At 43.3% G+C, this 25,428-nt stretch overlaps 1 protein-coding gene across 4 annotated transcripts in view; it reads right to left on the reverse strand.

Annotated features, from left to right (window-relative positions):
• The window catches only part of PDZRN3 (PDZ domain containing ring finger 3), a 241,667-nt gene that overhangs the window by 48,967 nt on the left and 167,272 nt on the right, over positions 1-25,428 (reverse strand). The window contains exon 1 of one of the 4 annotated variants that reach the window (XM_033210473.1): positions 21,213-21,296. The exons of 1 other annotated variant lie outside the window; for it this stretch is intronic. Coding sequence is in view for 1 of the 3 variants with exons in the window: in XM_033210471.1 (XP_033066362.1) it covers positions 3,428-3,496 (69 nt within the window). In the remaining 2 variants the exon portion in view is untranslated. Of the gene's footprint in view, positions 1-3,427; positions 3,778-21,193; positions 21,297-25,428 lie in introns of those variants that run through there. 2 more of the 4 variants (XM_033210472.1, XM_033210471.1) reach the window with 2 other exon arrangements.

Genomic DNA, 25,428 nt, shown 5'->3' on the forward strand with positions numbered 1-25,428 from the left:
TGATGGGAAAACGCACAGTGGACACTTAGCATTGTGCCAGCACGTAGTAAGTGCACAATAAATAATGCTGTGGCTGTCGGCAAGGAATAGTCCTGTGACTATAGATAAGTTTTCCTTATCTTGAAAATGTGCATGCAGACTTTAGGACAATGTGCTAGTCACAATTTCTAGTTTGAAGCTTAACTCTCAATCACAATTATTTCCTTGTCGCCTCATCAAATTAGCAAAGGTCACCATTTTACAAAGAGTCTCTGGTCGATGTTAGAAGAGGTGGAGAGAATAAATGATACTGGCTGAGGTGCTACTCTGTTCCTCTCTTCTTGGCCTCCATTGGAAGACCCTCCTCAAAGCATCCACAGACTGGCTGTCCCATTGACCTCACAGTACACGGCTACAAACAAGGCTGGTGCTTAGCCTGTACTGGAGTCACTGGCATCAAAACCCACAGAGCCACAGACTTTCCCATCCTTACACCCCCAACTGCCACTCCCTGGCCCCAACACCTGGAAACCACCCTTAGCTGGATTCCAGCCACAGCCCAAGAACTGTGAGGCTCCCTATCCCATTACTCCTAGAACATGAGCTCTCCTGTGCCAATTAATTTATCCAAGCAGGAGACTGTACTCCTTGATAACCTTAAAGCATCTTCCTTGCTTCCCTGTCCTTTCACCTTAATAGTGCTTGTGAGTACTCAAGGTTACTCAAGACAGGCTAAAGTTTTCCAAATCATGAAGCAACTGTTAAATTTCAAATTTCTGGTAGGCAGAGGCCCTGTCTTGATGTTTCACACTGCCCCACAACCCCCACCACCTGGACACCACAGTTATCATAAAAGTATAAAGAACCGCTGTACTTGACTGACCTGACCTTACAACCCCAGGTAGGCAGGAAGCTTCCTCCCCATAGAAGTGTTTGAGTGTCCCTAAACGTCTTGGTGCATCTTTTAATGCATGACCCCAATCACTGATGTGTCTGCACTCTCTGCAATGCCCCTTAATGACCTGGCAACTTTATGTGTTGTTGTTGTTTTTCTAATGTGATTAAAGGTACAATGAGGTATGTGTGCAACAAGAGGCAAAGCCATTGTTCTGCATCATTAAGCTCACAGCAGCCCCCAAAAAGAAACTGTAGGCAGCTTGCCAATGGCCCTAATGAAGAGCATCTCTTTGAATTATCTCTGGATGAGGAAAGGATAAAGTCTGAGCCCTGGAATATTTGATCCTCTTTGTGCTGCTGTTACCAGGGCTTACTGAAGCCAGACGCACCGGACCTTCTGGAACTGTAATTTATGGAAACCTTAATTTCTCTGCTCTAATAAGGCTTTGCATAATAAGAGCGAGAATGCAATTATTAATTCCTGCAAGTGTTGTGTGAATTCCTTTATGCTACGGTTCAGGACTCACAAAGAATAGGAGCAAGGGGGATTTTACTTAGTTGGCACAAGGGTAATGGGTCCAAAAAGTAGTTTGAGTTTCTTGAAAATAAATCTGCATGGCTTCCTAAATTGCTGACCAAGTATATTCCAGATGGAAGTCATTTATCAGCAATTTACTGAGCGATGCTTCAGCCAGAAATATTTCCACATAAATTCACCTAGTAAAAAACAAACAACAGAATCCAGGCTCCCTCTTTTGGGGGCAGTTGTGTGTGTTTGTGGGAGGGGCTGGGGGGATTGAGCACAAATAATACAGAAGAATAAAAGACAGGTTCACTTAGATTTGACAGAGATGTGGTAGAGTTACTTTCTGGAGGGTGCCAGTGTAATACATCCACAGCTGTGACTGCTGAATTATATTTTCTGTGCATTAATGGTAAAAAGCAAAACATTTTTAAAAGGCAAATTTAAAAAATTGCTTTTGACTTACTATGTTGGGCTATTTCAAATATAGCGGCAAAAGTCTGTAACACAACCACTTTGCCCGAATGACGGCGTCTGCTGTTCCACTTGTTTCCTGCTTATGTGCTGGACTCACTGAGAACTCCCCAGCTCACTGAGTGGGATAACTTGGCAAACTGAGGACTACAACTCACCACATGATCACACAAGGGATGGGGGCTAGATCGCCAGTAGCGACAGCGCTTCTGCCCAAGATCTCCAACATGTCTCCCAAATGCTTTGAAAAGGACTTGAGTCCAGTGAAGTCCTGAGTGTGAAGTCACAGGTCGAAAATGTATTTATTCCCAAGACTCATTTAAGATGCTTGTTTTTTGTAAGATATATACCCCTTGCCTAAGGAGAGTACCAAACCTCAAAAGGTTTGTTTTGATTCTCTCTCTCTCTGTCTCAGTGGGGAAGGCAGACAGAGAGAGAGACACTTTTTGTTCACCCAGGGTCATTTTATCTTTAGGTTTTGCCCAGAGAGGCAGCCAACCCACTTTTTGCCGCGTCTCACTGTGTCTCTTTAAGCATATCACCCTCTGGTGGCTTCAGCAAAAAATGACACTTAACTGATGGAGAATCAAATTCTTTTTTAAAAAGTCTGGCTCTTTAAAAATTATTATGCCATTGATTGTTATAAATCAAGAAACACACACCCTTTGTTTCTCACTTGCTATAACAACCTTCTTCTAAAGTGCTTATCTAAAAGAAAGCCTTAGCTGGATTATTATTATTTTTATTACTGAAGACAAATTTAAAGAATGATTTTCGGAGAAAATCCTTACCTGCCAAGGTAGGTTACCAACAGCAGTATTAAAACCTCCTAGTTGAGAGTAGGACTTGAATATTTAAAAATAGAACATTTGACAGAGATGTAAGATAAATTATCTGGGTTGTATCGTAAATATCCCATTTCACCTCAACTGAAATTTTCATGTTGCTCACAATGACTTAGAAGATACAAGTCGTCCAATGTGAATGACAGTACCCAAGATCGAGTCACTTGCTTTTGAATTTCTTAAAAATTTTAGAGAGAGGTACAGAAATGGCAAGTGAGAAGTACCAATTTGAACCATGTCCCACTACAAGAATTGCTAGAAGAACCAAATCAGCAGAGGGCTTGGGCTGTACTGAAAGGAGCGCCTTATAACTATTTGTAAACACAGACAAAACCTTGCAAGCATTAATCATCATCCACGTCTTCTCCAACTTGTTCAAAGCGTGCATGACCACTCTTTGACCCTTCGAGTTCGACACTCTGGAGAGAGCTCAGTTGTGACGAAGCCTTGTGACAAGACTGCTTGAAACACATTTTATGACCATCAACATATATTTATATTTTCAAATGCAGGCACCAAAGTGCCACTGGATGGAAAATTTTATAACAGACTTGAGAGAAAATACACAAAAAAGTCAGAAAAGCTTCCTCTTTCAGAACACAAAATATGCACAAACACACACACACAAATCCCCAATACCTTTCCCAGAAGTTACACTTGGCCAGGTGGGTGCCTATGCACTTCTACGGAATAAAATGCAGGGTGTTACCTGACAAACTTCATAGAGTAATTTGTACTGCTCCTCTTGCTTCTGCAGGCTGCACAAACTGCATCCCATGTTTAGAAAAACGTCAAAGGAAGGCTTCCGTCCTCGCCAGCACCCGGGAAAAGCAGCTCCCTTACAGTGCAGGCATTGAAGGTATCCTTGGAGAGCCTCAGGTGAGTCAGGCGACTGCAAAGCTTCACATTGGCGCTGCTCTCAGAGGCCAGACAACAACTCTCTCCCCCCTTCCACGCTTCCCTTCCTCCCCTCGCAGCATGCATGCATGCATGCGCGTGCACACACACACACAGACATACACGCACACCACTCCCTCCTCTGAGTGACTCTGGCAGCTGGATTGTGGTCCAATGCACATGCTATATATACTGCTGCTCATGCATATTAATCAGCTCTCATTGACTATTCATAACAGACAATGATACAGAAGCTATAATTGCCAACGATGACAGTTGAAATTTCTCTAATTAACAAGCAAGTGCTCCAGTGGTAGGGAATAATAAAAGACACTAACAATTTTGCAAGCTATTTTCTGGCAGTTACAAATAAACATGACTGCATTTTTAGCAAGGTCTCTTAGGATAATCCCTAATGTGTTTTGGCTAAGTAGAAATTCATTTTTAAATATATCATAAAATTTCTGATGATATAAAATGTATTTAATGCTGCAGATAATGATGGCATATAAACGGACTTTATGGAAAGGACATGTTTTGAATAATGTTCATATAATATTTAGTGCTTTACAAACTTGCAGGAAAAATACTCCACATATGAATAAAATATAAAAATTTAAATGGCAGGATATATCCGTGAGTATGCAAAGTAGCTAGGGGTTATAAGGAGAGAGGCTGCCCTACAGGTGAGAAAGCAGATAATCATTCCCCAAATGCATTTTCAATTTCAAAAGCAGAAAGTTATTTGTTGAAGGGCTGCCTAACTAACTGGGAGGAAGAGAAGCAGTCAGCTTCATGCCATCCATCCCCTCAGCTATATAGATGCTGCAGATATTTCAGAGATGATATGGCTGGACTGATTGTCACTGGTTACTACGGATCTGTATCTGATGTGCCATACCTGCCTAGACCTCTGAAGCTGTGCCCTGAGTTGTGTGTGAAGAAAGCAGAGAGCTGCCAGATGATACCTGGGAGGTGAGAAAAGACAACGTTTAAGAATTTTGATTCTTGCTGCCTTGCTTCTCTCCTCCTTCAGCCTCTGTCCTGCTGAGTAAGCCTGACAGCTTTTCTAAAAACTTTGTTTTTAAATAAATGATTGCCCCATGCCTGAATGAAATGCACAGGTACCTTTTTTCCTCAACGAAAATCGTTGATGTTTAAAATTCTCACAATTGCTTCCAGAGCCTTCACCATTTTACAAAGGTTTCATTTTACAAAGGTTTAACTGTCTCCAAGGAAGACTCCCACGTCCCCTGCTGAGACGTGTCATGGGGCCTGAAGAATAATGCTCCCTTTCTCAGGGAGCTGAGACACATCTGAGACATGAATAAACCAGTTCCAGTAAAATCCCACTTGGGCTGATGGCCAGCAGATGCCTCTGGACCCATTTCTCAGACACAGAAGACGAGGCACAGTGACTTGGCTCACACCAGCTAACAGCCCTGACTTGATGGAGGGGGAGGAGCCTTGCTTCCGGGCCCTCACCTGGTGTCACTGCCTGGACCGGAGCAGTAAGCTGGAGCGTGCCACTAGGGAAAGGAAGCCACAGATGGAGCGGGGCAGCTGCAGTAATTGCTGACTTGGTTTGATGCTGTGCAGGGCCCTGTTGACCCATGAGCACGTTATTGGCGCTTTGGTCTCCTCATCTCTAAATAATAGGTATGATGCTAACTACCTTGCAGAGTTTTGTTGCAATGATTTGAGAAAACAAAAGCAGCTCTAATAAAAAAACAGAGGTCATGCTTCTTCACTCTCCTTGCCTCATCCCCACCCTTGGTCTGTCAGTGAGTCTGGTCTGTTCTACCCCAAATTAGATCTCAAACCTGTCCATTCTGCCGGTCGCCCTTGCACACCATGGATTCTCACCTGATGATGTCCAGAGCCTCCTGGGCACTCTCTGCCTCCTCTCCTGCCTACCCACCAGTTGCCTCTCTCCCCTAGTTCATTCCCTACCCAGTCACCAGGCTGGTCTTCACACAGCAGAAATGGATGAATCCACCGTTTGCTTAAAAGGCCTCAGATCACTTCCCATCACTCCTGGATTGAAACTGAAATTCTTCACTAGCGCCTACAATGCTCTGTAAAATCTGGCCTTTGTCCATCAATGTCTCCATACCCATCATCGCTCACCCACTCTGGTGGTCACCACACTGCCAGCAAGCCATGCCCTTCCGCAGGGCCTCTGCAGGTCCCTCTGCTGGAACCACTCTTCCCCTTCTCCTTCCTTCCAACCCCCTACCCCCATCTCCGCTCAAATGAAGCCTCCTTAGAAAAGCCTTTGCCAGGTATCTTGTATGAATTTACTTTCAGATCTTCCACAGTACTGTGTCATATCACCCCGTTCATTTCCTTTGCATCGCTTTCCAAAATCAGTAATGATTCTGTCCACTTAATGCTTATGTGTTTGCTGTTTCCTGGTACAAGCCTTTTGGCTTCTGAGGACAGCGACTGGGTCTGAATTTCTACCAGCCCAGGCCCCATGAAGGTGCTCAGGAAACACATACCCATTGGCTGCATGAAGAGATGAAGGATGACCTGTGTGGTCTCACAGACCCGCCAATCACAGCACAATTGGCAAGTACCAGCAGGGGGAGAAAACAAAGTGTGCTTGGGTGTCCCCACAAAGAAAAGGCTTACAATCGTGGTTGGCTCTCCTCTCCCAAAGTTGAGGGCCTTTAAGTTATGTTTTTCATAAGATTCTGTGGTTTCAACGTAGTCCTTCACCTTTTTCCTGCACATCCACAAATAAAAGTAGAAATGGGCCTAAGCTACATGATTAGGGAACTTTTACACATCCTTTTACTCTTTGTTAGAAAGCTTCCCAATCTCAGTAACAAGCTGGGCGAGTTTCATTGCATATGGTACTGTATTTCCGAGCAGTGGCTCTCTAACATTTTGGCCTTAGGAACTCTTTCACTCTTAAAAATTACTGAGAACTGGCCGGGCACGGTGGCTCACGCCTGTAATCCCAGCACTTTGCGAGGCTGAGGCAGGCAGATCACAAGGTCAGGAGATGGAGACCATCCTGGCCAACATGGTGAAACCCCGTCTCTACTAAAATACAAAAAATTAGCCGGGTGTGGTGGCGTGCAACTGTAGTCCCAGGTATTTGGGAGGCTGAGGCAGGGGAGTTGCTTGAACCCGGGAGGTGGAGGTTGCAGTGAGCCAAGATGGCGCCCACTGCACTCCAGCCTGGCGACAAGAGCAAGACTCTGTCTCAAACATAAATAAATAAATAAATAAATAAATAAAAATAAGAATTACTGAGAACCTCAAGGACTGTTGTTTATATGGGTTATATTAAGCAATATTTATCATATTAGAAATAATCAGAAATCTTAAAGTATTTATTCATTAATTCATTTTAAAATAGCAATAACAAACCCATTACATAATAATATAAATAACATTTTTATGAAATGACTATATTTTCCAAAACAGAAGTTTTTGAGAAGGAAAGCATAGTTTTACATTTTCCAACAGCTCTCTAAGGTCTAAGCTCTCTAAGGTGTAATTAAGGACAGCTGGATTTTCACATTTGCTTCTAAATTCAAATGCTTGTGATATGTCATGTAGCCGCTAGAAAACTCCACTGTACTATGTGCTCATAAAAGAATGACAGTATAACATCTTGGTATTTTTACGAAAATGTTTTTGACCTCACAGATCCCCGGAAACAAGTGTCCTGGACCCCCAGGGTACCCGGGCCTCACTTTGAGAACAGCTGCTTTACAAGGGTACTTGGGTGAGTCTGGTGTCTAAGAGCCTCACGCTGCAGGGTACGGAGAGGAATGGAAAGGATACTAATACAAATTTGACTCATGGTTGGGTTTCCATTCTTGTGATTAATATGTGTCATTTGGAATAAAAAATGGAAAACACTCCTGCACCCGTTATGCCTAAAACAAGACACACCAAAGTGTTTTTTTTTTTTTGCATTTAAAGTACCCTTTACTTTGGAAAATCATCTAGCACATTTAGGATGGTGTTTTATTTTCATAATGTTGCTTTCCTGTAGTAAGGAACACACAATTGTGTAAAAAAGGAGGTTCACCTGCTCAATGATACACACCGTAGCATTTAGTAAAGCTCATCCCAGAGGCAGTGTAAGGGCAAAGAAAGTCTGTTAGTGACTGCAAGTTATTTATAATAGAACTGTTTTTGAGAGAACAGCTGTCCCAGTAAAAATGAAAAAACTACTGGCCACACAAAGGCACACATTGTTTGGTGAAGATGCTTAACGTCTTTTTCAAGTTAGTAATCACATCACTGGAAAGTGCCTAATAAGCTCACCAGAGCACAAGGCACTCTTCTCGGGTGCTCTGCACCATCAGACGCCTGCCTCTTCCTGCCTTCATGGAAATTAAAAATAAAGTGCAAAGAGGGGTCACCAAGGAACACACAATGAGACAAACAGATAGACAAGGCATATACGCAAAGGGCTTAAAGTGCCCAGGGAATATCCCTCATAATCGTTCTTTGAACTTCCATAAGTCATCGGGGTGCTACAGACAGCCAGCAGATGTAGACATGAACTTTTATTTATTTAATTGCTGAATAAGCTATCTAATTCAAACATATTATTTTCAGCATACTGATTGGATTGTCTATTTGCCTAATACCTGAAATGCAACCTTGTTTTCTCTATTGTAATGATGAACACAGGTCTCACCATGCTATGAACTTCCAGTCCAGCCACATAGACTTCTGGAAGAGTCATGTCAAAAAGAAGTGAGATGGCAGGACTGAGGAGGAAACAGGTCTCCGTGGAGCAATGGCATCCCTTTGTTAGGCACTGGGCAGTCACAGGATAGATTCTTCCTCTCTCAAATCTCTCAGACCTGCCCGCTGGCTCTTCTTTCCTGGGGGTCTTTCCATCTTCCTTCTGGATCACACAGATTCACTAATTTGTCTTCTTCCCGGGTGGAACCCCACTCTCCCTTCAGTTGCTACTGTTCTACTGTTCGCCGGGCTAGAACAGTCCTTAACAATACACACACAGCCAATAAACCCATCAAGCTCAAGACAGCCCAATTTCTCATGTGCATGGACCCAACTTCTCTTAGTCTGCCCAGCCTCATCTGTGTCCTCTGGACATACATGCTGTTTTCCAGCAGTGTTGAATGAACTGGGTCAGGTTCCTTCACACCTCCACGTCTACACACAGGCCGTGCCCTCTGCCTGGAATGCTCAACTCCATCACCTTCGGGGTGCCCCTTAAGTCTCACCTCCTCTGTCCCACCCTCCTCATAGCCCTGCACAATTTCCCAGGTGCTTCCTTACGGCGCGATTCACACGGGTGGTCACTTTGTGTTTGCATCCCTCTGTTCTTCCCTGGAGAGCACTCTTCCAGTGCAAGAACCAGGCCTCAGTCAGCGGTATACGCCCACCAACTTCCTCCTCTGATGTTCCATAAATATCTGATGAATAAATTCAGCATCAGATACGTACTGAGGGTCTGCTTGGCACCAGGCACTTTTCTGGGCTTTGGGAATACAGTAGTGAGCAGATGGATAATAGTGTCTGACACGAACAAAGAAGCTGGCTCTCACAAGAAGGTCAAGGCTGTAGACCTGGAAGAATCACTTTTTCTACCTTTGCTGGGACAGTTGCTCCCACAAGCCCTGTATACTATTCATGGCTAGAGAGCCCAAATCACAATCTGTTGAGGAAACGGTTTAGTCACCCGTGAACCCTCACCCCTGTCAAGGTGACTTTTCAACAGCTTGTCTGAACCCTATTTAGTGAGTGGCCACTGGTTCTTGAACAAGGAGTAAAAGGTGGATGAAAATTGTGTCTTCCTAGCAAAGAAAAAAAAACAACTTCAAAGATGTCAGAATGCACACACAAAAAATGTCAGACAAAGTAAAAAATACATAACAGCAGCTGTGAGTGCAGTTTTTGTTTCTGAAAAGCTATGTCAGCTCAGAACATCTGTTTAGGCCTTCATATCTTATTTTATTTTATGTTTTGAGATAGACTCTTGCTCTGTCACCCAGGCTGGAGCGCAGTGGTGTGATCTCAGCTCGCTGCAACCTCCACCTTTCAGGTTCAAGCGATTCTCTTGCCTCAGCCTTCTGAGTATCTGGGACTACAGGCATGCACCACCACACCCGGCTAATTTTTATATTTTTAGTAGAGGTGGGGTTTCACCATCTTTGCCAGGCTGGTCTTGAACCTCTGACCTCAAATGATGCACGCACCTCGGCCTCCCAAAGTGCTGGGATTACAGGCCTGAGCCACTGTGCCCAGCCTCTTATTTATTTTTTTAAATGAAAAAATATTTTTCCTTTGCCAAATTGATTGAGGTGCTGCTGTCTTGAGGGCATTTTCTTTGGGCTGCAGAGATCTTGAGGAACATCCTGGCTACCTGAGACTGATGGCTCAGTTTCACTTGAAGTGCTAGTTTGGTGCAAAAGTCATTGCAGTTTTTCCAATAACATATAGAGGAGACATATGCTGAGCCCTGCTGGGAAGGGGAGCAAGGCAGGTGGCCAGGGCAGCCTACTATGTGCATGCCATGGCTAGCTCCAAACCCCATGCAGGCCAGTGAGCATGAGTCTCTGGGAGTCATGCAACAGACCCTGAAACAGGCTGCTACAACAGCCACAGATACTAGGAATGGGGAGGCCAGAATACAGGCATCTCTGCCCTAGGCCACCAGCAGTAAGGAGATCTCATGGGTCTTGATGTCACAACATACAGTCCAAGCTTTCTGAGGGGCCTGAGGCCTCAGGGACGCCTCGTAAGACACCTTGATTCCTTGGAGGTCCCAGAACACACTGTGTTTCCCGTCATTGGTGACAAATAGGTGCCCCCATTTCCTCAACTAGATTTGCAATTCCTGATGGTGGTCCCCAAAAAAGTCATCTTTGTAACCCCTGAAATGCCTATGACAACACCCAGCCTCCAAAAGGCCCTGGCTAACTGTTTAGAATTAACAGGCGTGAGTTCGCATGTGAGTGTCTCGGGGATGGGGCAGGGAAGTGTAGTGAGTGAACTCAGCCCGGTCCCTCAGAATAACTTGCATAGAGCATGGGAAATTCACAGCCTTTTGGGAACTTGGTTTCCCCCACTAATAGTAGGGCAATCTCCCGACCAGGGGGAGGGCTCATGAAAAGACAGAAAGCCTTGAAAGGTATCGAAGCACGGTCTGTGGGTGTGCACTAAACCAAAGGAACAGTCACAAACCAGGGGCAGAAAGTCCTTCCAGCATGTTCTGGTGCAGGGGTTGGCAAACTTTTACTAGAAAGGACAGAACAGTAAATATTTTATACTTTGTGGGCCAAGAGGCAAAATCAAGAAGAATATATAGATACTTCTGTAACAACCATTTAAAAATGTAAAACACGGCTGAGAATGGTGGCTCACGCCTGTAATCCCAGCACTTTGGGAGGCTAAGGAGGGCAGATCACGAGGTCAGGAGATAGAGACCATCCTGGCCAACACGGTGAAACCCTGTCTCTACTAAAAATACAAAAATTAGCTGGGCGTGGTGGTGCATGCCTGTAATTCCAGCTAGTTGGGACGCTGAGGCAGGAGAATCACTTGAACCCGGGAGACAGAGGTGGCAGTGAGCTGAGATCGCGCCACTGCACTGCAGCCTGGTGACACAGTGAGACGCTGTCTCAAAATAAATAAATAAATAAATAAATAAATAAATAAATAAATAAATAAATAAAATAAAATAAAATACATTCTTCATTGCAAACTGTACCAAACCAGGCTGTGTGCTGGATTTGGCCTGTGGACCATAATTTGACAACAAAACAATCGCAGACTGAGCCAAGAGTTCTTTGACACTCGGTGATGATACGGTCAAGACGAAGTATTCCTCTTACCCCCATTTTACCCAGGAGGGAACTGGGGCTCAGGGAGGCAAAGTAATTTGCCCAAGAGCACACAGCTTGCAAATGGCAGAAATGAGATCAGAATTTGTAACCCCAAAGTGAGTAAGACCTTACATCTTCATTAGGAATGCTGAGGCAGGCAAACAGGCTTTCAAAACTGGCTTCTTGGGAAATGGCAGGGGCTGGTAAAGAAAACAATCCAAGAAACACAACGTACTCATGAGGATGCCGATCAACACACAGAGTCTGTAAATTACTGGCCTGCTGAACAGGACAAGGCATGGCTTGCTGAGACTATCTCCTTCCAGATATGAGGTTTCCTTTTAATACTTACAGCCACCAAACAGCCTGATCACAGAGTCCCTGCTGAGTCTGGGGGATATGACGGGTCTCAATCATGGCCATGGGTGGTCTCCTTGCCCATGTGAATGTGACCAATGTATCAAAGGCTCCATTCTAAATGGCATGGTGGGACAGTGGTGGGCATTGTGGCTCTGTGATCTGGGCCAGGCTCCTAGCCATCCTGGGGGTTCCCTGCTGGGCTCCTGGAGGACCTGCCTCAACCCCTGGATATGAGGTTCCACCTGCCACTAGGAAAACAGATTTGAGGTCTGGAGTCCAGGCATGAGAGATGGTAGAAACAGAGATGCGTGGTAAACACTCGAGGCAGAGGGGAACTGGGGAGGGCATCAGGCCAGGATTTGTAGGAATTCAGGTGGTGGCCTTTGCATGCTTCAAAGTCCTAGGTAGCTTAAGCCAGGCTTAGCTGCAAAGGGAGACACCCTAAGGAGAGAAAAGGAGAACAAGTGATAGGATGAAGAAAGGGGAGAGATTCAGAACTGGTACTACAGGGCACGTGAACGTTGACACCAATTGTGTTATTGTGGATTCAGAGAAATGACTAGAATAACAGGCTGGGAAAAACACTGGGTGTTACAAATCCTTGAGGGAGATGAACCCTGGGTGTTACAAATCCTTGAGGGAGATGAACCCTGGGTGTTACAAATCCTTGAGGGAGATGAACCCTGGGTGTTACAAATCCTTGAGGGAGATGAACCTGGGTGTTACAAATCCTTGAGGGAGATGAACCTGGGTGTTACAAATCCTTGAGGGAGATGAACCTGGGTGTTACAAATCCTTGAGGGAGATGAACCTGGGTGTTACAAATCCTTGAGGGAGATGAACCCTGGGTGTTACAAATCCTTGAGGGAGATGAACCCTGGGTGTTACAAATCCTTGAGGGAGATGAACCCTGGGTGTTACAAATCCTTGAGGGAGATGAACCCTGGGTGTTACAAATCCTTGAGGGAGATGAACCCTGGGTGTTACAAATCCTTGAGGGAGATGTGATGGCATTAAGTTAAAACAAAAGAATTAGGTGAGAGGTCACAAACTCTATAGTGGCCTGTTGTGGTGTCTTTAACATTTTAAATAGGCACTAATTTAAAACATCAGCAGCAGTCATCTGAAAATGTGTGGTTTTTTTTTTTTTTTTTTTTTTTTTTACATCTTTTGAAAATTCCTAGTGTGTGGCACATATGACCTTGCATTCCCATGTGACAAAAACAAGCAGAAGCAGGGTAAAGATGTCCCTTAAGCTGGGGTATGTGGTCCCCCAGTGCCAGAGCTCCTCCTGGGCCTCATCACTGGCCACTTTCAGCTGGAGTACACTAAGGTGCCTAGGTCCCTGTGGTGTTTATAAATGACAATATAAAACAGAAGAGCCTTGGTATAAGATCATAGAGACTGCAGCCTCCCTCCCTCCCTCCCTCCCTTCTTCCCTCCTTCACCTGAAGGGAGGCTGTGTCTCCTATGAGCTCACATCAAGAGGGGGCGTGGGAATCCGGCTGCTCCCAGCCGCGCCCCAGCACCGGCCCAGTGGGTGTCAGTGTCATGGGTGGAAATAAAAACCTCACCTCATACCTTCCACGTATTCATTCACGCCTCTGTATTGATCGCCTGCTATGAGCCAGACACTGTTGTTTAGTGGTAAACACAACACACAAAACCTCCCCTCCCCGAACCCTCCTGAAGCTGCTGTCTGCATCTGACTTGCAGCCACCCCAGGACGACAGCTGCTCTAAGTTCGCAGATGGCTTTCCAGTTGTCAAACTCCAACTATCCCCAAGTCTTTGGAGTCATTGGCCTGGGTGACTTTCCACATGGGGTCTTCCCACTTCCATATCTGTGCATTCCAAACTTCCAGCTGCAGGGAACCACCACGATTTTTGATGTATAGCCTCTACTACTATTAACTTGATTTATTTTCCTCTTTGTTTTTGGAGAGGGGTGGGAGGGACAGAGTCTTGCTTTGTCGCCAGGCTAGAGTGCAGTGGTATAATCATAGCTCACTGCAGCATTGAACTCCCGGGCTCAAGCTATCCTCCTGCCTCAGCGTCCTGAGAAGCTGAGACTCCAGGTGGGCACCACTATGCCTGGTTATTTTTTTATTTGTTTATTTTTTTGTAGAGATGGGGTGGGTCTCACTTTGTTGCTCAGGCTGGTCTTAAACTCACGGCCTCAAGTGATGTTCCTGCCTTGGCCTCCCAAAGTGCTGGAATTATAGGCATGAGTCACTAAGCCTGCTCCAGCTTTTTCTTTAAAGCTACTCACATGGTTTAACTTAAAGTACTTTTGAAAAATCTAATCCCCACTGTAAATGGAAAATCAGTATTATTTGCTACGTATTAAAAATTACTATAATCACATCAATTTCAAAATTAAAAAGGGCTCATCTTTATGCCACATAATTCTGATATCCCACCATATGTAACATGGCTGGAATGAACGCCCAACTGGCACAGAATTTCAGCCTCACTGTGACCTTTCCCACATCTGTCTCATCAGCCTTTCCTATCTGTCTCCGGCTATCCTGCCCCCGACCCCATGCTTGGGTCTGCTTTGTGACTGACATCCCTAATTCTTTCACTCCATGCTGCTTTTATTGACCCCATTAGTCCTACCTGGAATACCTTCCACACATACGTTTGTGCTTGTTGAGATGTGAGCTTCATCCTTCCAATCCCATGCATATTAAAGCCCACCCCAATTTGTCCATCAGAATTGATCGTTAGCTCCCAGGTGCTCTGCCAGAGGATTTGCTGCCGTCTGCGCTGTGCCAGTTTCTTGAGGGCATGTCCATCTGTCTTCCTACTCATTTCATTTAAGCAGGAGAATGTTATGCTAAGTGTCTAGGACAGAATGGTGACTGTGGCCAGTCTCTTCCTTCTAAGAGGAAAGCGACAAGTTCCTGAAGACAAAAACCCCACCATGGTTTATGACCAATAAGTAGCTTCATTACTGTGATTAATCAACAAGCAAGTGCTTATTGAGCATCTGTGCTACACATCATCCCAGCTCAGGGAATACAGAAAAATTGTAAAACCTGTCTCTATACTCAAGCAGCTTATGATGTCTCCTGGGAAACAGGACTAAACCATAAAGGGGGAGAGGAGAAGTCAGCTGTAGAGAGCGGAGGTAGTGGCGGAGTGAGGAAGGTTTCTCCTGATAACCCCCATGAGGTAACTACAATATAACCCTTGGGGCCATGCTTTTTGGTTTGCTGTGGATACTACAGCCTTTGTGGAAAAGGCACAATCTGAGCTAGTTGTTGCAAGATGGAGGGAATACAGACATAGGGAAAAACAAGCCAGTCTGGATCCATACGAGAGGAAAGGCAGAAAGGAGAACTCTGAATAGAGATGAAGCAGGTACATGGGCCGTGGTGCCTAGGGAAGATGAATCCATATGAATGGCGGTCTTGAAGGCAAATGAATGACGGGATGGAAATGATTTCTGGTGAAGAGGCCTGTGACTGGCGTGTAGGCAAAGTGAAGTAGGAAGGTATGAAATGGTGAGAGGGTGACACTAGGGCAGAGATAGGGAGAGCCTAAATCTGAATTCAGAACTGGGAATCTCAATTGCCAAACTTCTTTGTATCCTGTTTGGTGGATCTCAGGTCAAATCAGAAGTGGATCTGGGAAACACAGCTTTTTGTTTTCACTCCTGGCCAGACTCTAGGATTCAGGACATGCCCTCGTAGTAGATGGTCCTTTCCAACAGCCTGTAATTGAGTCATAGGTGACTCGGCTGTTTGTGTCCGAAACAATTCGGAGGCTAGGAGAAGCATGAGTTGGATGGAAAACTTGGGCACTAAAGGGAAGCTACTTTAATATTTTAAAGTCACCCAGAAGATAAAACAAGTAGTTGCAAGAAAGATACTTGAGAAAAAAAAAAAAAAAACACATTGCAAAGTGAGGCTTTATAATTCACTCGTACCTATAAGGTTCATGTGCTATCAAGTCTGAAATTACTTATCAAGCTTCTATCCTGGATTTACTTTCTCTATAAAACAGTACTTCAGAGAATAAGTAAGTAAACACCATTATGACCAATGGTTTGTTTTAAGAGAAAAATGCTTCCACAAATGGCAATGCTAATTTTTTTAACATTCTCTGAGAAAACATAACAACTCGATAGACTTGAGAGCCGGGTAAGAACTATTGATGTTGTACTTAATCTTTAAAACTGATATATATGTGTCCAAAAGCTAATAAAGTTTCCTCTCCTATAAATGGGGGAAAGGAAAACACTAGATCATAGGCAACACATGCTTAGGATTCTGGTCTGATGGCAAGAGCCCAGGGGCAGGGAAAATTGAAGTGATTTAAAATAGTCCCTGATAGGATATATCTGATATTAGTGGGCTTGCTGAAGCGAAACAGTAATATCAGAGAGATACAAAGGTGTAAAACCCATTAATGTGCGTCCAAATGTTTTGACGCCTTGACCCCAACATCTTTCAGGTGATTCGTCCCAAGGGGTAGGCACAAGTGTGCTGGGTGATATCAACTAGAAAGCTGGTAAGTGGGTGCTCTGAAACCGCAATTTAGTTTTTGGGATGAAATGGGGAACATTAACACTGCAGAGAGGTCCCAGTCAGCACTCTGAGTTCTGCCCACCTTCTCTTTGAGTCCATCTACCATGACCTACCTTGGGGTGAGGCATTTTATTTCAGGAAAAGGAAAAAATACACAGTTTCATGGGCAGTGAGTGTTTCTTCAAAGCTTTGCTTGGCCAAGCCATGCCACGATCCCACAATACCAGCTAATGACCAATCATACCGTGTGCTCTACACACCAATACTATTCCATCATTTGGATTTCATGGACTGGTAAAAGTAGAGGGGAACAATGCTGAGGACTAACAGAGTGGTCTTCTAAGGACCTTTAAAAACTTCATTCGTTAGTACCTTAATTGGAAAACAAAATCCTAAAAAAATTATCAGACATAACCTCAGGCGTTTCAAAACAGAGTAAGTTTAAATTTACAAAATACTCACTACACTTTCTTATCTGCCTGACTCTCTCTACAGGGATTCAGTTGCTGGCGGGGACAGACAGCAACATGTCCCAGGGAAGCTGAGGAAGAACGTGGATGGAAAACAGACTGCTTCTGGCGACGTGAACCTTCCCTTACCTTAGGATGAAGGGTAACAAGGGTGCACAGAAGAATGGAGAATTGAGCACCTTTTCTGCTCAGTTCCTTCTTTAAAATATTGAATCCTACTGCATCGAACGAGTAGGTTTTCACGTCTTACCCTCGTGACTTGTGCATTCTGTTGATCTCGACAGTGCTGGGTGAGCTGACTCCTAGCTCCTGCCTTCTCCCACTTCCCAGCTTGCTCCAGCCCTCTGGTGACAGACAATGATAATAGGGAAGGATTCCTGACTAATTCAGATGGATGTGAGCTGAACCTTCCCTGCTTCTTACCAACTTCTTGGCTATATATATATATAATTACACATTATATATACTATATATATATAATTACATCTATATATTATATGTATATATAATATAGCAATCCATTTATTTGTTTCTGTGTTCACTCCCATCCCTAAATTATTTTCATGGTGGAGAAACAAACTTTGTGCCCCTTGTTAAACTGCAAATCCTTGCTCTGCCCTGCCTTCGGCTGCACTGCTTCTCTTAGTCTACGCAGGAAATCGCAGCCTTGCACCCTCAGACTCAGGCTCTCCCAGACCTCCATCCCTCCCAGCCGTGCCGTCTGTCCTAGCCTCCTGTTGCCTGTCTCCTCCCTCTCCAGGCCGACAGAGGTTTCTCAAGACATTCTGAAGGCTCCCAAATCTGCCACTCCCCAGTCTTCTCCTTCTCCCTCCTTTCGCTGCCATGTTCCTCCATAGAGCGGTCTACACTTAACTTCTCTTCTTTCTCACCTCCACCTATTCTCTTTGGTTTGCCCTCCACAACCCTTCCTCCATAGCCACACACACACTACCATCTGGGGTCATAATGACCTCCCAATTGCCGCAATCAAGAGCTTGTTGTAAGTCCTCCATTAAAACTATCTAAATAAGAGGATGTGGAGGTCCATAGTTCAAGCGTTACCTCCACTAGCTTTAGAGATAATTCAGTTGCAGTCCAAAAAGATTACTTACTGGCAGAACTGAGATGTGGCCCCAGTCTTCTGGTCACCATGTTGATGTTCTTTTTCCTAAAGACCACCACCTGCCTTGACTTTCCGTGTAACATCTGACCCTGTTGACTATACACTCCTTCTTAACTCTTCCCTGGTCCTCTCATAGTATACACTCCTCATCTACACAGATCCCTCTGGTAATGCCTGCTAGCTCCTTTTCCTCTTGCATTCTACATAAATGTAGATATACCCTAAATATCATAGCTTTTCCAGTAGCAAGGATCATATCTAGCACACACATTTTCTTCTTCCCACCTCTCTTCTGTCTCTATATACTGCCAGTGGGAGTTCAACCTATTAGAAATGCCCTCCGACAACCAAAAACATCCTTCTCTTTCATCACCTGTAAATAAGCACCTACCATGTGAAATTCAGCACAGGAGGGGAATCTGGGATTAGAATGCCTAATTTCAAATCCAAGCTCAGCACATGCCGTTGTGACCTGGCAAGACTCTTCCCAAGTCTTCATTCTTTCTTCTAACCACCTAGGATTATTGTGAAGACTAATGAGAAATTACTCATACAGAGTTACTCAGTGAAGTGGCTAGCTTGCAGCATTAATGGTAAATGCTTAGTAGTTTTCTTTCCTTCGTTTTTACATTTTCACTTCTAATGTTTGCTAGAGATGATGCTGAACCCTAGTTCCATCCCTTGTATAGCTCAGTGTCTGGTGTAATTAAACTTTAGATGTGCTACAGCAGCTGTCTACAGAGTAGATGGGGATAAAGGAGTGAAGAGTTAATTCTACTTAGGGCATCAGAAAAACCTTCATTTGAAGAGCTAAACACAAATCTCAATCTTGTTTTTCTTTTTTTTTTCCTGGGGACTAAGCTCCTATACAGAGCACATGTAAATAAAAAGAAGCTTCACAAGTGAGCAATATCATGGCAAGAAAAAACCATTTAGAACATAATTGTTCAGAGTTTGGGGTGCATCTAGCTACTAGGATGGGCAAGAAACATAGGCCAGAATAGTTCGTGACTACCCCCGAGGATATTCACAGTATGTAATACCTCAAGCCAGAGAAGCCATGGAAACACCTGGTGTGATACATCTGTACTTGCGGCACAAAAGTCAGGACAGGCACCTTTTATATTTAAAACCAGTCACCATGACTACCACAACCCAGTTTCTCACACTACCACAAACCTTCTATTTCTCACTGCAATGTGGTGTATGGCATGGTTGGAGTCACAAGACTGATTTTCATGGGCCTTTGAACCTCTGATTCTTACATGTTTCTTTGAGTTTCATTTTAAGCCTGGTCTTTGCAGAGAAAGGGAGAAGAAATCATAGATAATTAAAGCATAAAATATTCTCATTTCATGGTGGGGCTAACAAGTGAAACTACAAGTAATGATGTAATCCAACTTGTCAAAAAGGAAAATGAAAAGAGGAGACAGAAGGCAGGACAGAGCCTTGGGACCCAGCGTGCCATGTCATCTTCTAATTAACTAACTGATCCTTTAAACTGTCAAACTCGGCGAGGAACTCCATGGCCTGGCGTCTGATTAATATTCATATTCGGGCACTGGATGCTCTGATTTAGGTCCCAACGGCTGTAGTTAAACATCAGCCTTTAAAAAAGAAAAGAGAGGAGAGAGAGAAATAAAAACCTGCCTGGTGAACCAAAGTCTCCAGGTTTTACATTCATAGGGAAATGAGGGAAGGCCACCCTGAGGTCCATAATCCACAGTGCAAGCAAATCCTCCATGGATGCATATTGATTTCTGAATCATGATGAGGACTTGTATATTGAAAAAATAATTATTTTGCTTCTTTCTACTGGCAGCCACATTGTTAATCATATCCCACGCCTCATTGTTAAATAAGTGAACAACGCATGTAAAATTACATAGCATTCGGTAATATAATCAAGCTTTTAATTTCAAACAAAAATAATTGAATATGTAATTTAATCAAAACAGGCTAGAATCCATCATTCAGTTAAACTGTAATAAGTGGCAACCTGGACTTCTATTCTTATGGCACAGACTGCTAAAGAATATATTGCCTCCCTTAAATTGACTTCTCAACTAAAAAATGCTTCAGTCTGGGGTGTAAGAAAAGCCTGTTCTAACTGCATGCTTTATGTGGACGAGGCAATTGACTTAAAAAACCCAAACCAGCACCCCTAGACAGAGTCTGTCTGATTCACACTCCCAACCACCAACAGCTGGGCAGGACACGCCACAGATACCTCCTCTGGAGGACGATGATGAGAAGGGTCCCCAGGAAGCACAGGATGGACCATGCCTTTTCCTTTACTCTCAGTTCACATTTTATTAGTTACAGACCTCTGAAGGAAGAAATAAGTCAGCCCAGTTCCACTGCAAGTTTTAACAGCATTGGTATTTAGAAAATGTTTCCTAAGATATTTTTACATTTAATATGAGAGAGACTTCCCTCTCACAATGCCAGTCCATTCTACATCACTGTGTTCTACATTGACATGCCACTGATCCCATACACATTCTCAGTAGCCATTCTTCCTTACCCTATAGAGTGTACTAAACATTCTCAAGCCCTTGTTAAACATACTACTTAGCTATTTTCCAAGTTATATGTAAAAATGGGTGACACTGCTCATGGATGTGCAGACTGGCATCATAATCAATACACACAAAATACAAAAGGTGTGGAAAAGCTAGGCTCAAGCTGATCAGTGCAGCCAACAGATATCACGGCCTATCATGTAATCAGGCACATTAATAAGTCACAATTCGTTTTCTTCTTAGCAGGGAGGACATGCTAAACATCTAATCAGTACATTTTTAATAAAGGAATAGCCCACTTGTAATAAATACATACACACATTCCAAATGGCTTGTGGGATTTTCCAAATTGAGCAAAAAATGTGGTCAAACTGGTTTAGGGTACAAGTTTAAATTCCAAAAGGCATTTTTGCATTTCTGCTAACTAGAATAGCAGGAGGAGGAAAACCATCCAACAGCACCATTACTATCTCTGCATCATGCCTGTCTTTGAAAGATCAGAACTAAAAAGGCAGACTGGCTGGTGCTGCCCATCAGAAGCCTTAATTCTTTTCACCCTCTGGATGAGACCTGCAGAATCAACAATCAAAAAAGTTCTTCCCCTGATAATTATTCTAGGATGATTTGGAATATTTCTCATGCCCTTAAAAAAAAAAAAAAAAAAGCTGGCACATCTCAAATCTCACCCACGCCCACCTCTACTTGGAGTTTAGGCCGCTGGGGAAACCTACCGTCACCGCCAATCCTGACCTGTAAACTCCAAGTCGGGAGGAATCCAATAGGATGGCAGAAACAGTCTTGACATCTCACTTCAGAAGACAATGTCAGTGCACTGCTTGCCAGATGACATCCTATGCTGGGTTCCTCGGAGCTGCAAATACTTCTTCCGGGTGGGGAGCAGGCTCCTGGGACACCGAAACTGGCTCAGATCCACAGGCAATAAAGTAATTAATGGTGTCTTTCAGGGCAAGCGCAGTAAAAAAAATAATTGCTCTCAAATTTTTACTGCTAATGAATGACTGGTACAGTCAATATTTGTGTTGTTGGGAGTGGATGTGTGGCTCTATGTGTTAGAGGATGGGGAGGAAAGTCTTTTGGATATAAACATCCAAACCAGTCTATCAGCTCAGTTAATAACTCTGACCTGCCAGATCACAAGTGCTGAATATGTTGACTTTAAATGTCTACAGGGAACATATGTCATGGATCAGAGAACACACTGATTAGTCCAACAGAGACCAAAATCTGTCACTTTGGTCATGGTGCAAAGATGTGCCAAACAGGGTCACTAAAGAGAGCAAATAAATGGGAGAAAAATACCAAAGCAAAAGTTGGTTTTAGAGAGAGGCTGAGCTGCCAACTACCTGGCTAAATGCTACTTGATTAGGTAAAATATATTTCCTGCCTCAGCACCTCTGCCCACTGTGTTAAAACATTGCTTCCCCTTTCTTAAAATAACTACCAGCTTACTGATGCCAAGTAACTCTCACTCATGTCATAGTCATTTACCATCATGTATTAGGTCATCAGCTTTCTGCCTATTGAAAAGCACAGATGCTCTAGCTTCTTATCACACACACACAGCCATATAAATATAGATTTAAAGATGACTGTGCTCATGGTGTTTACTGGTTAGTCAGTTTTCTTAAGTAGCAGGAATCCCTTGCTGGTATGAACTGTGAACACAGAGAAAATTGTGAGAGCCAAACAGAATCGAATCTTCACTAGTATGGATAAGCAATAACCTGCCATGTCTTTATGGGCTAGTTAGCTCAGCTGGTTGGACCATGGATATATCTTAGGCCACAGCAATGTCTGATTCCCAGGTGAAGAGGACAAATGACCTCCTGGCTACAGACTGACTCTTTTTTCTCTAGCCATCATTCCACAAATAATACGCTCTTGGGGTGGAATGTGGGGCTACATGACACAAAGCAAAGACACTGCCAAGGTGATAGGTTAGTAGCAGGGTCTCAAATAGGGGTGGGTAGAGAAAGAGAGTAAATAAATGGATCTAGACTTGAGCCACAAAACACATGGCTCTTCTTTGCCACCAACATAATTATTGGTTATCTTCTCCAAGAAACCACAAAATAACTGCCACAGAGAGTTCTCCAAAACTGGTATGGGAATATACTTTTTAACTTTGCAAAGGTAATTCCATTTAAATTTGCTTCTGTTATTTCACTGAAGGCAGAAGCATGTGCTGGGACCCCTACTTTCACAGGGAACAAGACGTATGGTCAAGTCAGTCCTGGCTGGACCAGGCTTCCAGGATCATCTCATCCACCATCCTAACTGGTGGTATTATTCAGATATTGATTGAAAACTTGGATTTCTAAAGCATATGCATCTCCTTTCAGATCTTTTTGTGAGGCACCAGATTTTACTTGGTTTTAAGTTGTGAGTTACTCTGATGCTGTCTCCGAAACCACGCTAACACTTCGCTCAGTGGTTACGGTTGAATAATTTTATAAGATATTCATGAGGCAAAGACTAGTGCCAACAAAGCAAGCTTTCCAAAGGAAATTCTCTAACGGGCCACATCTCTCTCTCTCTCTCTCTCTCTCTCTGTGTGTGTGTGTGTGTGTGTGTGTGTATGTTTTAAGTCCATGTAGTTGTCTTTAACTTGTTCTTCTGCATAATTTATTGGGCAACTGTCAAACACGCATGCTCTCCTGTCTCATAGCTGACATTTGTACAGTGATAAATGACATAGAAAATGGACTACAAGCAAACTGACACTCTGTCATTGAATACAAGCAAGAAATGGAGTATAGGGGCAAGAGAAACAGGTGGGAGAAAGTATGCCATTTTCCCTTTCCAGCAGTCAGGCTAGAAAGACCTTGCTGTTGGCCAAGTGTGCCTGTAATCCCAGCACGTTGGGAGGCCGAGGTGGGCAGATCATGAGGTCAAGCGATCAAGATGATCCTGGCCAACGTGGCGAAACCCTGTCTCTACTAAAAATACAAAAATTAGCTGGGTGTGTTGGTGTGCACCTGTAGTCCCAGCTTCTTGGGAGGCTGAGGCAGAAGAATTGCTTGAACCCGGGAGGCAGAGGTTGCAGTGAGCCGAGATCAAGCCACTGCACTCTAGCCTAGAGACAGAGCAAGACTTCATGTCAAGAAAGAACGAACGAATGAACGAACGAACGAACGAACGAACGAACGAAAGAGAAAGAAAGAAAGAAACTTGTTGTTAATTCCTGAACAGTCTACAGAAATGGCCTTACTTTCCAGAGACACTTGCCTTACTCAATGGCTGTTATGTTTTCTTTAAAAAAGGTACAATAATTTCAATATATAGATACATGAAGTCTTTTCTTCATGCTTTAAGTATATATACATTTACATATAATTGTATATAATCAACAATGATTTTAGAGAGTTAGCAATGTTGATATTGTAATGCAAAACATAGTTTGAAAAACTCTTAAATTTCTCCAAAGAGAATGCTTAATTCCTGTAAGTGGGCCAAATACCACAATTCTGAAAACCTCACACACACAGCCAATTGATCTCCGTGTTAAGCCACAATGCATTGTTACTAAGCTCACATATTCATTCTTTTTGATCTCTTTCCATTTCCTGCATTGTATTCAGTGTCTCTTATCCTTGTCCAACATCAACAGGTCATTGCAGAGGGGTCAGTGTTGGCCAATATAAATAACCATTATAAAACCTCTAGCATGTTTTAAATCAACAACCAAAGTGGCCTACACTGTTTAAAGTATAAATTCCAAATATTTTCATGGCAGAGAGTAGGCCAGGCCTGTGAAAAGTACAGGTAAAAATTATAGTTAAATAGTCAGATCACAGCAAGCTATTCCAGCACAAGGTTCCTCATTTTAAGACCAGCTTAAAAACAAACATAGATGATGGATCCCCTGGGCAGGAGAGGAGGCCTGGCCTTCCTACCCCCGGCACATATGTTTCACAAGAGTTTCCCACACATGGCAGAAATTACCACCATCTATACAAACTCAGAGAGTCTCTGACAAGCCTACAAGAGTCAGAGAACCAGAGAGTATAGAGAAACTTGGAGTAGGGAGGAGAAGTGGCTTACCACTTGGAGCCACCTTTCTTTTACCTCACCAAAATCCATCAGTGATGACACCCCAACCCCTACCTGAGCAGGGTGAGGCACTGCAACATCAATGTGTCTCTAGACCACTCTCTTTGGAAGAGGTCATGGAAAAGGGGCTGATATGAGTAGTCCAAGAGTTCCTGATACCTAGCTTTGGGAAGGACAACATGTCATCTGTCCTGACTCCAGATTTACTCTTATTTGCTTTGCCTGGGTTGTTATTAGAAGTAATCTGCATCATCTAAGAATACAGTCATTGAGCTGGGTGGAGTGGTATCTATAAATGCTAAGAGTGACAGGACCAAGGAGGCTAAGAATAATATCGACCATTAATCCCCATGTACTACCATGGAAAGATGGCCAGAATATGGTACTGATTGAGAATAAGGAGGTTCTCAAAAAAGCATGAAAAGTGTAGCATTATTTTACAAGTAACTAGATTTTTTTAAAGCATGAATAAATAAATGAATACAAACATCCAGAGGATATATACTCAAATATCATCTCTATGTATTAGGATATTACCCATTTTAAAGTTTCTTCATTTTTTTTTATTGTGATCTTGGTTGGATTGACTTATCATCTCTAGGAAATGTCTTGATATTCTACAAGATCGTGACCAATTTCTCCTGGAGTTCCATCCAATTATACCCCTCTTATTTCAAAGTATTTGTTTACGAGTATAATATTCCTGGTGTATTGAACCCTTATCATTTGAAAGTTGCCCTCCAAGTTTTCACAATAAGTTTTTATTATCAGGAAAAGAAGCTGCTGTCATGTTGGAAAAAGAACCACCATGAGTAATGACCACAGTATTTTCAGATCAACATCATTATCATCCATTTGCTTTAAGTACCATGTGTTATTTCATTTAATCCTT

The sequence above is a fragment of the Trachypithecus francoisi genome, unplaced genomic scaffold, assembly GCF_009764315.1.
Source record: "Trachypithecus francoisi isolate TF-2019V2 unplaced genomic scaffold, Tfra_2.0 Lachesis_group0, whole genome shotgun sequence".
In the NCBI taxonomy this organism is placed as follows: Eukaryota; Metazoa; Chordata; class Mammalia; order Primates; family Cercopithecidae; genus Trachypithecus; species Trachypithecus francoisi.